General features: G+C 37.5%; 1 protein-coding gene across 1 annotated transcript in view; it reads right to left on the bottom strand.

Moving 5' to 3' along the window:
• Positions 1 to 14,828, bottom strand: part of LOC144960179 (rRNA 2'-O-methyltransferase fibrillarin-like) — a 43,987-nt gene extending 29,159 nt beyond the window's left edge. Inside the window, exons 1-3 of the mRNA XM_078893201.1 lie at positions 14,668 to 14,828; positions 12,229 to 12,375; positions 245 to 292 (exon numbers count right to left, since the gene is read on the bottom strand). Of these exons, the coding sequence (XP_078749327.1) occupies positions 245 to 292; positions 12,229 to 12,375; positions 14,668 to 14,680 (208 nt within the window). The 5' untranslated portion in view covers positions 14,681 to 14,828. The remainder of the gene's footprint in view (positions 1 to 244; positions 293 to 12,228; positions 12,376 to 14,667) is intronic.
• Between the last annotated feature and the right edge of the window lie 60 nt (positions 14,829 to 14,888).

Below are 14,888 nucleotides of genomic sequence, written 5' to 3'. Positions count from 1 at the left end.
ACTCTAAGGTCTATTCAAAAGTAAGACTGGAATAACCAATGTGGCAGCCGCAATGCAGCGCTGCAAAGTGAACTACGGCTAGGTGACTTGCTCAAGGCCACACAACACGGCGGGCCGTCGAGCTCTGTACCTTTCGGATACGAAGCAAAGACTGCACCGCTGAGCCACGCTGTCCCACTATGACATGATCCGATCCACATCCAGTACAGCAATTAAATCCTTGAATGAGAAGTAGTAAACTTACCTCCACGTCCTCCTCGGCCACCTCCCCGACCTCTTCCTCCTCCACGACCTAAATTAAAAAAACACCAGTCAAAAAAGGTTCAACTGTTTTATCTCAACATTAAGCAAGCAGTAGAAGTCATTCATAAACAATGTCAAGAAATAATATAATGAAACAAAAATTGAGCTTTTATATAGCGCAATATCCACTAAACGTGCTCAAAGCGCTTTACAAGGGGTCCCTGGCCAACAGCAAAATTTAACACGTAGGACGGCACGTGACATAGGCGGTATTACAATTTTTTCGGACAGAGACAACGTTGTTAGCGGCCAGGATACTCAGTTTACACTTGAGTACGGTTAGCGAACGTGAGTAAAGAGGCCTCTCCAAAGACTCAACTAGGCACCGAGTGAGGCTCAAACCCAGGACCTCCCGATCTGAAAATGAGTGTCATACCACTTGACCACATAGCAGCACAATAACGCGAAGAGTGTTGTGATTTTATGCCTAACATGCCTTTTTAAAAATAATATAATAAAAAAGAAATCGTCTGCACCAGCAAATATAATGCATATAATTTTTCATAACTTTTTTCTGAATATTATTTTAAACAACGGCTGCTGATGTCAAAAATAAATTTCTAATATTTTTTAAAAAAACAAAAAAAACATAGGTGTCAGCAGGAAACCTGAAACTAAAATCTCGACACGACACTTTGCCAAACCTGGAAATGTTCCTACTGAAAATGCAGCCTAAACTTTACTCTTATTTCATCACCGTTTTTATGTTATAAGATTATTTTACTCAAAACACTGAAACCAGAGGTATTTGACTTCGAGATATCGCGAAACCGGAATTCCGGCATGAACCGGAAAACTGGCACCCCTGAAACAAAACCAAATACAAACAACTTGCAAAATATTTGGATAAACATACATCTTTCTTTATTTTCTTCCCCACTCCCAATAGCTAAATAACGCAAACAATCTCAATATATCCATTACAAATGTAAGGAATATCATATGATCTGTTTCCAACACTCTGATTGGTTAAGGCAAAAATAAATTTAAAATTTTTAAAATTAAAAAGTGGGACAAAACACCTCTGTTTCATGAAGAGTCACAACCATGGGTGAAAGTTAATGGGGATCAATTTGCCTGAAAGACAGACTGGTGAAGCGGTTTGCCTGAAAAAGATCCAAGACTCGCCAGTCGAGTGCCAACCTTCCCAGAGTGAAAAGTACATTTAATTCTATGACCCTAAATGAGTTTCTTTTTTAAAGCAAAAAGGGGAGCTGCAAGGTCTGGGCCGGACGTCCCGCTTGCTGAAAGGAAATTGATGTGCATTTCGAACCCAACACCTCTCATTTCCAGGTGCATTGATTGCCGCGTAATCCTGTCTGACAGAGATTATTGCATATGGCCTCTCATGCATTATTGTGTCCATAACAGCACCTTCCCGTGGTGTTCCCCGTTTCTACTGAGTTTGTTATGGGCGCGACCGAGTCCCCGGCGGTATAACCGGGCTAGGGAGTAGGTGGGACCCCTTCCTCTTAAGGTGCAGGAGACAGAACCCACCAATGAGTGGTACACGCTCTGCTCCTCACCCACCCACCTCACACTCATTCTGTAGTGTGGTGTCCTCTGTATGTCCTTACTTTTCTTAATCTACCCCTATAGCTCATACTTGTATCCTAGTGCTGTAACTTTAACACTTCTATACTCCCTCTTTGGTCGACCTGTGGCCCATGTCTTCTGTATGACTATCTGTGATTGATTGTAATCATGTATCCTTCTTAAAAAATTGAGATTTTTAGGGGAAAGGGATGGTATCCCTTTGTTTTAGGCCCACAGAATCTCTCATCGACACAAATGACCCAGGACGTGACGATCCTCTGTTTATGAAATATGGCCCTTTAAGCAGAAAGATTAACTGAAATAGATAACTGCAAGCCAGGAAACAGTAGGTGGCGGGGAATGGGCGACCGTCAATCATGAAAGAGACTGTGGGAAAGACGAAATGAAGGCTACTTGACTAAACCCTATAAAAATTAATTATATGAGGAACATGCATCTGCAGTTCAACTCCTGATGTTATGCAGCTGACAGCGAATACAGGTTAGGGTGGGAAGACAGACCAGAGACTCCCCAGCATGCCATGACAAACAAAAGGAAAGCATACGAGCTCGGACGTCGCCTCGAAAAAGGTCCGCGCCAGACAGTGAGTACCCAGGCTGATCTGCGCGAAAAGTCAGCTACTGGGACAAAGAAATTCCACAAACATTTGAATATTTTACAAATTAACATTTGTGGAATCAGGAATAAAAAGACAGAGCTGAAGAAATTATTAAATGAAAAGGAAGTTCACATCGCTTTACTTCAGGAAACCTTGTATAAAAATAGCGATCCATATATTGCTGGTTATACATACTATACCTGCAAATGTGACGACTGCCGTGGTGTTATTACTTATATAAGAAATGACATCACGGGAGATGTTACTTCTAAACCATCACAGAACTCAACCGATGTACAGAAAGTCACCTTATGGCACCTAAATAAGAAATTTACCATTTACAACATTTACAACCCTCCACGGTGTACTATAAACCTAACAGATCTAAACAGTTCCCAATACAACAACACAATAATTGCTGGTGACTTCAATGGCCACTCTCCACTATGGGGATACAAAAATTTAAACAACACAGGAAAAGAACTAGAAAAGCTTTGCAACACAACCAACCTCACCATTTTACAAAATGCAGACTCAGTCCCGACCCTTCTTCACAGAGCTCATATGTCCCTGAGTCATCCCGATCTAACCATCATCTCCTCTGACCTTCTGAATTCTTGTCACATTAAAGTCCTGGATGAAATAGGCAGTGACCATAAACCAATTTTAACACAAATAACAGTTCAAACACAGAAGAAAACATTTGAGCAGAAATCCAAATGGAATTTCAAGAAAGCAAACTGGGATGTTTTCACAGCAACATTAGATGACCAGCTTCCAAAAATTACAGATACATCAAGTGTAGAACATTTAAACGAAGCCCTCACCAAAGCCATTCTTGCAGCTGCAAAAGCAGGAATTCCAAGAGGTAGTCGACAGAATTACAAACCCTTCTGGAGCAAAGAAATTGAAAAAGCAGTAAATGCAAGAAAGGAAACAAGGAAAAACTTAGAGGAAAACAAAACCATTAAAAACAAGATTGAGTACAATAAAGCATCGGCAATTGTCAAAAGAACTATTAACAACGCTAAAAGAAAGAAATGGGCAGACACATGCGCTAATATTGACCTCAATCAAAATGGGAAAAAAGCATGGGCCTTACTTAATAATCTTAACAATGAAACCCCGAAAACCAACCCAAAGCCCATGAAAACTACAGAAGGAACAATCGTAGATGACCAAAAAAAAGCCATGATCTTCAACAAACATTTTGCTTCAGTAAACAAGGCATCAAAAAGAAGTGAAAAGGACAAAAAATTGATTAAAGACCTTAAACATCAAGAAAAGGCCCCAAAAGCTATCTCATATCTGTTCAAAGAGGGCTTTACCATGTCAGAACTTCACAGAGCTATGAAAAAACTCAAGTTAAGGAAATCCCCTGGACCAGATAAGATACACAATGAAATGCTCCTGCATCTTAGCGTGAGAGGTAAACAGATGCTTCTCAAACTTATAAATCTAACATGGGAGACAGGAATAGTACCAAGGGGATGGAAAAATGCTATTATAATTCCAATCTTAAAGAAAGATAAACCACCCGACGAAACGAAAAGTTACCGACCAATATCTCTCACCTCATGTGTTGGAAAGATCGCTGAGAGAATGGTAAATAACCGATTATACTGGTGGCTGGAGACATGTGGCCTACTAAATAAATATCAGGCAGGCTTTAGGATAGGGCAAAGAACAGAAGATCAATTGTTTAGATTAAGTCAAAAAATAATTGATGGCTTTCAAGATGGAAAACATACAGTCGCGGTTTTTGTTGATCTCCAACAGGCCTATGACAAAGTATGGAGGAAAGGGTTGTTATCAAAAATGATGGACTACGGAATTGATGGAAATCTCTACTTCTGGATTAAACAATTTCTCAGTAACAGAACAATCCAAACAAAAATTAATAACGGACTGTCAAACAGAGAAGTATTAGAGGAAGGTCTCCCACAAGGATCCTGCCTCAGCTGTACTCTCTTTCTTATTTTTATAAATGATCTACCAGAAGTATTACAGACAGAAAAGGCCCTATATGCTGACGATTTAGTTATGTGGTATACTACAAAGCATCTACCAATAGCCTCCAATAGAATAAATGAAGATTTAGAAAGCTTAAACACCTTCTGTGATAAATGGAAATTAAAAGTAAATTGCAATAAAACAGTCTACTCTATATTTACTAAGAGCCATCCTGTTTCCAAGAAAGAAATAACACTCTCCATCCAAGGCCATCGACTCGCGAAAGAAGAAAACCCCACATATTTGGGCATACAGTTAGACAGACAACTATCTCTGAACAAACACACTCAGAATGTAAAAATCAAAGCCACAAGGAGACTCCAGTTACTAAAACGACTAGCCAGTACTAATTGGGGAGCAGACAAAAACTCGCTTCGACAACTCTATTTAGGCTATGTGCGTTCCGTCATGGACTACAATTTAGCCCTCCAAAATGTAGGTAGTAAAAACACACACAAAACCTTGGACAGAGTACAAAACCAAGCCCTTCGCTTCATCTCCGTGCCCTGAGATCGACACCCACAGCAGCATGTGAAATACATACTAATGTGGAACCACTTGGACTTCGCAGAGAATCAGCAGTGCTTGAAATGGTTGAAAGATACAAACGAAAAGAGGAAAACCATCCAAACAGAATTCTGGCAGAGAAATGGAAACCAAGAACAAGATTAAAACAAAAATCCCTGCTACACATTGCTAACAACTTGAATGAAAGACACAGACTCCCAGAAAACAGAGAAAAATCTTTTTTAATCAGTCAAAAACCTCCATACGCCGAACTAAAACTTCCAAAAATAAAGACTAACCTCGTAGAAGAAACAACAAGAAATAGAAACAAATCAGATATACAAACATTAGCAATGAAGACAATACAAGAATACCCAGACAACTGGATACATGTTTACACAGATGGATCTGCCCACAAAGGAACTAAAAATGCTGGGTATGGGTTTGTAGTAGAATACCCAGATAAAACCTGTGATAAAATCCACAATTCTTGCGGAAGCTCCTGCTCAAACTACGAGGCAGAGGCAGTTGCAATAGAAGCCTCACTGCGACACCTCTCTTCTGTTTTCCAGCTAAACCCTTCAAAACTTCAAAACACTGTCATCTTCACAGACTCCAAATCGGTTCTCCAAGCTCTCGATTTAGATAAACTCTCCTCAACGTTCAATAGTTTAAGATCTCAACTAGATGAATTCCTTACAAAACACAGAGTAGACTTATCTCTCCAGTGGATACCGGGACATTCAAATATACCAGGAAATGACAATGCAGACAGACTAGCCAGACTCGGATCAACACTTTTACAACCATCATTTCCAGTATCCTTAGACACAGCAAAACAAATAATCAAAACAAATAAGAGAGAAGAATGGATGAACAGTTGGGCAATGAGCACCACGGGTAGATGTATGTTTTCCCATATGACCACTCCTGTAAAGACTGATTGCCTAAATAAGCTCAGAAGACACCAGCAAAGCATCATCTTTCAACTAAGAACACAACACATACCGCTCAACAACCATTTAAGCAAAATTACAAAAGACACATCCCCCTCCTGCCCCCTATGTCAACACCCCAATGAAACAGTAACACACCACTTGCTTGAATGTCAACCTCTTGAAGATCTGAGATGCACATTCCTCCCACCAAATCCAAGCATCAGTAACACACTTTATAGTCACCTGGAACAACTACAAAAGACGTCTAACTTCTACGTCATGGCACAAGACCGAAGGGCTAGAGCTCAGGTGGTCGCTGGTTCGGATAAGTAAGTAAGTAAGTTTAAAGCAAAAAAAAAAAGAAAAGAAAAAAGTGTTTAGTGTGCATGATTGAAAATAAAATCTATATATGTATAAGCTAACACCAAACCCATACTTTTACTTCCCTCCAGGGCTCTGATTCATGGACCGAGACTATGGTAGTCTCAGACTATAGCAAAGTCTGAGACTTTGGGAAGTCAGAGACTACGGAAAGTAAGCTATTCATGGAGTCAGACTTCGTCCCTGACTATCAAGTCTCTGACTATGCTTGCGAAGTCTCCGACTACAGAGGTCAATCTATTTTTAACTGAGGATTCCTCGGAAACGTATCACAAAACGTCATAGAAATGTGTCACTTTTCCAGCTGCGCATGCGTCATACGAGGTAACACAGAAATCATATCCATTTCTTCTTCGTGTTTGTGTTGATCGCTTCATTATATTTTTTTGGCCCCACAAATAAAAATAGTGCGAGGCAAGTTTAGGAGTGTAAAAATTTTTTAGAACGCGTGTGTGTGTAATGTTTTTAGTAAATATAAGTAACGATGGCACTTATCCACTGTGTAGCGTTGTTCTAAGTAGAGAGCGGTGGGCGCTGCCTGAAGCATGGGGTCCCGAAAATACTAACGAAACAATAACGATGGAGAGGAATAGGTGGGCACAGCCGTTTATTACACTAGAAATCTTTCACTTTAGTTTTCTACCGCCTCACCCCCAATGGGGACGACCCACCGTCGATGACGGGGAGACCACCGTGTGGTTACGTCATAACAGATGTCCAGAACGCGAGAACTGGCCAATATTTATCCCTGCCGGTAGAATGCACCGCTTGGATTTCATTGTCAGTCAGGCTATAGGACAGATTTCGTAAAATCGTTCATTTTTACACTGCAATTGCTGACCATACACTTCTATATTTTTCTATTTTATATGGATATAACGGCCACATTTTCATCTTCAAGACGCAATTATTTTCATTGATATCAAGAAATGGTGAGTATACTTTATTCTTTCTTGAAAAAATGTATATTTTTCTATTTAAAATTAACCTGAAAAATATTTTTAATTGTTTAAAAAATTCAAATTAATGTTATCTGAGTTTTGTTACCCTAACACATGATAGTAAATAAAAGAGTAATAATCTACTTTTAATATAGCATTTATTTCACCGATTTGTAATGACCGGTTTTTGCACAATGAATGTGTAAACACACCTTGTCTAATTCTTTGTTGGCTAACAAAATAGTCCCGTATTCAGACAAACTCCAGAGACATAAGAACACAAGTCCAAGTGTGATGATAACGTTGTTGTTGTTGTTATTGTTGTTGTTTTATGGTGAGGATGATGATGATGTTGATGATGATAGCGCAGTAATAGTAGTAATCGTAGTAGTAGTAGTAGTAGTAGTAGTAGTAGTAGTAGTAGTAGTATAGTAGTAGTAGTAGTAGTAGTAGTAGTAGTAGTAGTAGTAGTACACACACACACACACACTCGAGAGAGAGAGAGAGAGAGAGAGAGAGAGAGAGAGAGAGAGAGAGAGAGAGAGAGAGAGAGAGAGAGAGAGCGTGTGTGTGTGTGTATAAAACTCATGTACGCACATTTTTAGCACAGAACGATTTTTATTGCATTGAACTTTGAACCTATAACTTTCACACCGATTTGCCATTCCGTCTTCACGATTCGCACCTTCCCTCGATATTCTTCTACATCGCCCGTTGATACAGTCAACGGGCGTGAGAAAAGAGGGTAGATAGATATATTATGACATCATCAAAAAGTGATGTAATCAAAGGTGGCGGATGATTGTGTAACCTCAAAAGCCCGGTGGACTGCGCTCATGGCGTACTAAAAGAGTCATAGTAGGGCTATGACTGCGCTACAAGGCCGAACATTCGAGAGGATATGTGATTTGAGTGGGAGGGGATTAATTGACTTTGCCGATGACCGACTGGTGGACGATTGATATTATAATTGTCTTTTTCAGCAGCCAATTGGAAATGGGTAATTGTAAACATCTGATTGGCACTCAATGGATAGAAAGCAGTTTGGATGTCATGGGATGAAATTGCTGGAGAGGTGGAGTAAATTTGAAATGAATTCAACGTAATTTGGGGCGTTGTCTGGGTGTCAAGTAAGACTCTCGCAGACCGGTGATAAATCAATTTTTTTGGCCGCAAATGCTACAGTAAACTTCTTTCTCTATCTTATTTTTGCAAAAAATATTTCAGAGTGGGTATATAGGCGGATTCCATTTTGAATAACGGGCATTTAGAACTATAGGAAAATTATTACGTTATTATTATTAGCAGGCATCTAGGCGATCACTATCGTATTATTACTAACAATCAATAATATTATTACAACTCTTATTATTACAATTCTTCTTATTATTATCATTATTATCATCATCATCATCATCACCATCATCATCATCATCATCCTCACCATCATCATCATCATCATCATCAATAATAACTAATGATTTTTTTTCTTTACTCAGATGAATGGTCATACTGAAAACAAGCATTGTCTCAATGCAAATGGACTCTGCCGAATAAGCTGTGAAAGGGCTCAAATGAGATATGTGGTTAAAAAACATTTCATGCAAATTGCTCCAGAATTAGCAAGTGAAGTTCCACCGGTGAAAATAACGAAAACAGAACGTTGGTTGATTAATTAGATGCTGTTTCTATGACATGTAACAATCAGCTGTTCCTTAAAATAATCGTGAGGTTTTACGTATGTTAATAAAAAGTATAAAAATGTGTTAAGATCTATACAAAGTTCAGAGGAATACTTATAACTTATTTTTACCTATGATTGTCAATTTATTTTGAAATAACAGTTCATTTTGATTATCTGATCATTAATCCTCTCCCACCCCCCCCCCCCTTTCCCGTCCTTTTCAATGCGTTCATCACGATTTTTTATTGTCAAAAAATGGATATTTTTATATTTTTTACTATTATTATTATTATTATTACTATTATTATTATTATTATTAATAATAATAATAATAATATTGTTATTATTACAGTGGTGATCAAGAGTAAGATAAATACACTGATATTTTATGATTATTACTAGTATTAGTATTACATCGATATCACGCGTTTCAACAATGATTCACAATGATCATTTCTGTTATCCACGATGCTTCGGTTGTTCAATAAACAGACCATTTTCAACAAATTTCCATTTTAAATAGTATTAGCTATCTGGTCGGCCTCCTTTTTTTTTTTTTTTGTCGCAGCACTGGAGAGAGAGAGAGAGAGAGAGAGAAAGAGAGAGAGAGAGAGAGAGAGAGTAAGTGTGTGTGTGTGTGTGTTGGTGTACATAAAACTAATTTATGCAACGTTTTACCACGAAATAATTTTCATTTTACCACCTCAGTTTGATCTCTCATCAGTTCTCTCTGACAATTGAACTTTGAACCTATAACTTCAACACAGCTACGTCATTCCATCTTCACGATTCGCATCTCACCGCGACATTCTTTTATGTTGACTCGTGGTACAGTCAACGGGGTTGAGCATGAAAAGCGATGTGATCAAAGCTGGCGGATGGTTGTGTAACATCAAAGACCAGTGACTGGTCTACAAGGCCGATCATATTCGTGGGTATGTGTGATTTGAGTAGGAGGAGCTTTCTTGACTTTGCTGATGACAGACTGGTGGACAATTGAAATTAGAATTGTCCTTATTCAGCAGCCAATTGGAAATGGGCAATTGTAAAAAGCTGATTGGACGCTCCATGGAAAGAAAGCAGTTTGATGGACATGGAAGGAAAGTGCCGGAGAGCGTGGAGTGGGGAGGAGTAAATTATATTGAATGAATGATAGTAATTTGGGGCGTTGGGAAGTTAAATAAAACTCTCGGAGAAGATGAGTCAATTCTTTGGCCGCAAATGATTCAGTAAAATTCTTTATTCTTTCTTTCTTTCTATTTTTAATTCCTTTCTGTCAGGGGGACATATAGGCGAATTCCATTTTTTTAAAATGGGCATTTCGACAGCTATTTTAAAGAGAAATTAATGCGTTTTTCCAAAATTAGCAGGCGTTTAGGTGATAGCCACTATATTATTTTCATGAAAATGATCATTATCATCATCATTATTATTATTATTATTATTATTATTATTATTATTATTATTATTATTATTATTATATAGTTTAGATCTATACAAACGTCAAAGGAATGTGTATAACATATCTTTTCCAAAGAATTGTCAATTGCTATTACTAAAATCAGTTCGTTTTGATCATGTGATCAACAAACCCCTACAATTCGGTGATCACGCATTTTTTTTATTGCTGTCAAAAAAGGATATTGCTGTACAGGTGAGCGGATATCTCAACAATGCTCCATTACAAAACGACTTTGATTATATATTTCTACTCTGTGAATATTGATGATTATTGCCGTATTTCTCATTTATTGTATAAACTCAGATAACTTTGTAATTTTTGATTATATCGTTTGAAGTAATTAAAATTTCTGACCCATTTTTATGGTTATTTCCTATAAAATCTAATCCCAAATGATCTACTAAAATTGTATCAAATAAAAGTATGTAAATCACTAGTTATGACTAAAATATCTTATTGCAACATCTAATAGCATCTTTACTACGTTACTTTAAACTTGAGAAAAAAATCATCAAAATAGGAAAAATTGCTCAGTCTCCCTTTCGGCACAGGCCGTGACTCGCCATCTGTTATGAACTAGCGTCCGGCAAAATTTACCTGTCGAACTAAAGTGAAAGCAGTAAACGGCTGTGTGGGAAGAATACAGAGAATGGGCATTTCGGGTACAAACCCTTCGTCGGCACAAGAAAAAACAAATAAAATTAAATGCAGTATAAATTAGATCGTCTATGGTTGGAGTGTGAACGAATCGTTAGCATGGTGTGATAAAAACGATAAGGCCAGTGAGAGACTGAAATTTCTAGAAATAATGGATGATAAAAGACATAATAGAAATGTAATAGTAGTAGTAGTAATAGAAGTAGTAGTAGTAGTAGTTATAGTAGTAGCAGGAGTAATGATAATAGTGAAAGTAGCAGCAGCAGCAGTAGTAGTAGGAGAAAATTACTATGAAACTGCGTGTGTGTGTGTGTGGGGGGGAGTCCCTGGAGAGTGTTTTGAATGGGCAAGATGAGGAGTGAAAGTGCGATTGTCGAATCTTCGAGAAAAGAAAAGAAAAAAAATGAATAAACAAAGCCAAAATAAAAATAATAAATAAATAAAAATATATATAAAATCAAAAACTGTCGGGTATCCTTGCTCTAATCGCTGTACAATTACTTCCCCCAACGTAGAGCACATCATATGATTTTGAAATTTAATCCCAGACTATGATATTTACGCCTGCCAAATTGCGGGTGTAAATTTCACCCGTTTAGTCCCTCGTTTAGTCTAAGACTTCGTGTAGTTTGGCTTCATGAATAGCTTACAACGCCTTTTACTCTGAGACTACGGATTTAGTCTAGGACTATCGTCGTAGTCCCGCTCCATGAATTAGAGCCCAGGTAAATGTGGTCAATTTTGGCTTAGACGAAACAGTGAAATTTATCACTCAGAGGCTCAGTTAAAATTGGCTACCACTGGGATCACGACAAGCTTGGAAAGTGAAAAAATAATTTCATGATGGCTGTATGAAAATACACTGGGATGTGTTCAGACACGGCAATTCTAAAAAAAGTTGCTTAGCCTTGGCAATATATCTATCGTTAATATAAACAACCCATGAGCTAATGCGTAGCGCTATGGAACATTCCTAATTACTTTACAGTCATTCGACTACGATTCGTGAATTCTTTCTTTCCTTTTTAAAAATATTTGAATTTGACAAATTGACTGAGAATTTACAGGCCTAATTTACGAAAAAATTGTAAGATTCGGCAGGGTATGACTGCGAGTCATAGTGTCTATCAGAGATATAAAATATAAAGCAATCAAGATAAACAATATTATATAATTACAATACATACCTCCTCCTCCTCTTCCGCCACGATCGCCAAACCCACCTCTACCACCACCACGACCACCGAATCCTCCTCTACCACCACGATCACCAAAACCGCCTCTTCCTCCACGACCACCAAACCCACCTCGACCACCACGTCCACCTGAAAAGCCTGAAAAGAAAATAATCAAAAATTACTCAGCTGACTGAGTGAACTGTATTGACAACCAGAATTTATGTATAAATTTGATATGACCTAGACCTAGCCAGATATTGAACTCCCTAAATTAAAGTGTTTTAGTACACTAGAGTGAATGATTGTAATAATGCTTGGCTTAAATAAAAGAAACATCAAGAATGCTTACAATCTTCAGCAAAATGTGTACAATGAACGAATACGTATTTGTTACGTAATGTTGGCACCAATGTAATTTGTAATACCCTATTTTACGTAGTGTTTTTATGCACCTCCGTTGACGGTGTATCTTAACGGATCGTTTTTATACACCTCCGTCACGCATGAGCATTCCACCCATTTCATTAGCGATATTGTGTTTCTGAATTCGGACATGGCGAAAGTTATATTGTGACATCTGTAGGATGTTTTTGTTAATAAACTTATATGAAAATAATAATTTAAATAGGGAGTTTAATAGAAATTCTAAATGTACCTCACACACTTGAAACCAATGTCATATTGAAGAGCTGGCAACACAGATTACAAAACAGTTTGAATTTTGTTTCTATCTTGATTAGAAATGCAGTTACGGCAGATATTATTAATATCGAATTTCACAAAGAGAAGAAATATACGAACTTTTAAAACAAAAACTATAAAATGCCCATAAATAAAGTTGGAAAGTATGTATTCAAAATAAAACATAGTAAATAATAGTACTGAAAATATTATGGACTAATATTAAAATAATATATAACTAAATTTAAAATATCGATATGAATATCGATATCGTCCGGCAGCCATGATGAGAAGATAATGTAAACATGGCAATTCAGCGCAGAGTTAAAAGGTGTCTGCGCATCGATATAGAGCCCTGAAATTTGGCATGAATAAAGTTTAGATGTTATTCTAAAAACAAGCGTTAAAATTTTTAAAACATATGCGGTAAATTAAAAAATAAATGAATTTGAAAATTGCCAAATTTTAACTTCATATAACTTCTGGAATTATTAATGGATTTTTTCCTTAAGTGGCCCCATTTAAAAGGAAATTGAAAGACGAAAATAACGATACCAATATATCTGCGATATTCCTCTTTATAACGAAGTTATGCATCTTTAATTGAACCCCCCAAAACGCGAACGGCAATTTCCAGTCACAACTTTCCTATGGGCGAGTTGGGTCAAAATTTGACTGCCACTGCTGCTGCTCACTAAACTGCCTAATTTAAAATATAAAAATATAAAACCAGAAAATAGAAGTTGCATTGAAGGTAAAATAATGTTGTAGAAAGACCTTATTAAATGTGATGACAGTCAGGTGGCTCTGTAGCGCAGTGGACAAGCTGTCAGACTCCAACCTTGAAAGTACCGGGTTCGATTCCCATTGTTGACATTTTTTTTTTTTCTATTTACTTTGTTTTTGTTTGGGAGACCTTCCATAAGCTACTCTACATCCCAAGTATTTTTGTTCTAGTAGGGGGTTTGGGAGGGGGGAAACTTTTTTTTTTTTTTAAATGTCTCCCCCCCCCCTCCCGCAAACCCCCTACTCGAAGTTCTAGTGTAGGGGGGAGACTTAAAAAAAAAAAAAGTTTCCCCCCTCCCAAACCCCCAACTAGACTACAAGTACAAGAACAAGAATACTTGGGATGTAGTAGCTTATGGAAGGTCTCCCGAAAATAAGACATAAATCATTAAAATCTATCAAAGTATTTATAATTTTATAATTTATTTATATTTATAAATAATAACTTCTTTTTTAAAAGCTGGATTTGACATTTGATCACAATTTACTCTTTAATTCTTTACTACTTTCCCTCGTGTTGTGTTAAAAATATCACTTGATATTGACTGTTTTGGGACACAACTACTAGTCAACTACGCCTAGTTTGGCATTTTGCATAAAATCTTTCTGCCAACTTGTTACACCTGTCTTGGAATAACAGGTGAATGCGAAGGTGTCTGGGAATGCCTAATGAAATGACAGCCGAAAGTAGGGGAATGGGAGATATTGTAGACCCAGCCAGACATTAACCTTTAATATTACTGGCCATTTAAATGTTAGGCATTCGCCATAATCATTTCTATTAATTACAAATATAAATGTATTCAAAAGAACCGGAAAGTGGATGTCGGCGAGGGACACACAGTCCGAGTCAAGAGTCAGAGTCAGGCTGTTGTTGGCGTTGGAGTTGGACCATGCATGGAAGATACTCAGTCCTAACTGACAATCTAACATTCCCTGGCCAACATAATGTATGCAATACGAATTTGGATATGTACAAACCTGGTGGAGCCATTATCGCGTTTGCAAATAAAATGTAACGTCAAATGAAAAGCAATCCTCCCTCGCACGTGTTGTTTTACGTCCCGCTTGCGTAGATTCAAGTAGATAGATTCCTCGTGTAAAATCTTTTACTTTCGATTTTGTGTGAAACGTCCCAGAATGCCTCACTCTAAATATGAAAGGTAAATATTCGTTGCAATAGTCAATCGCAAAAGTATCAT

The sequence above is a fragment of the Berghia stephanieae genome, chromosome 14 (genome assembly GCF_034508935.2).
Source record: "Berghia stephanieae isolate SIO BIC M18660-M18661 chromosome 14, UCSD_Bste_1.3, whole genome shotgun sequence".
Classification (NCBI taxonomy): domain Eukaryota; kingdom Metazoa; phylum Mollusca; class Gastropoda; order Nudibranchia; family Aeolidiidae; genus Berghia; species Berghia stephanieae.
Note: the sequence above shows the minus strand (reverse complement) of the source record. Positions and strands in the feature narration are given on the sequence as shown.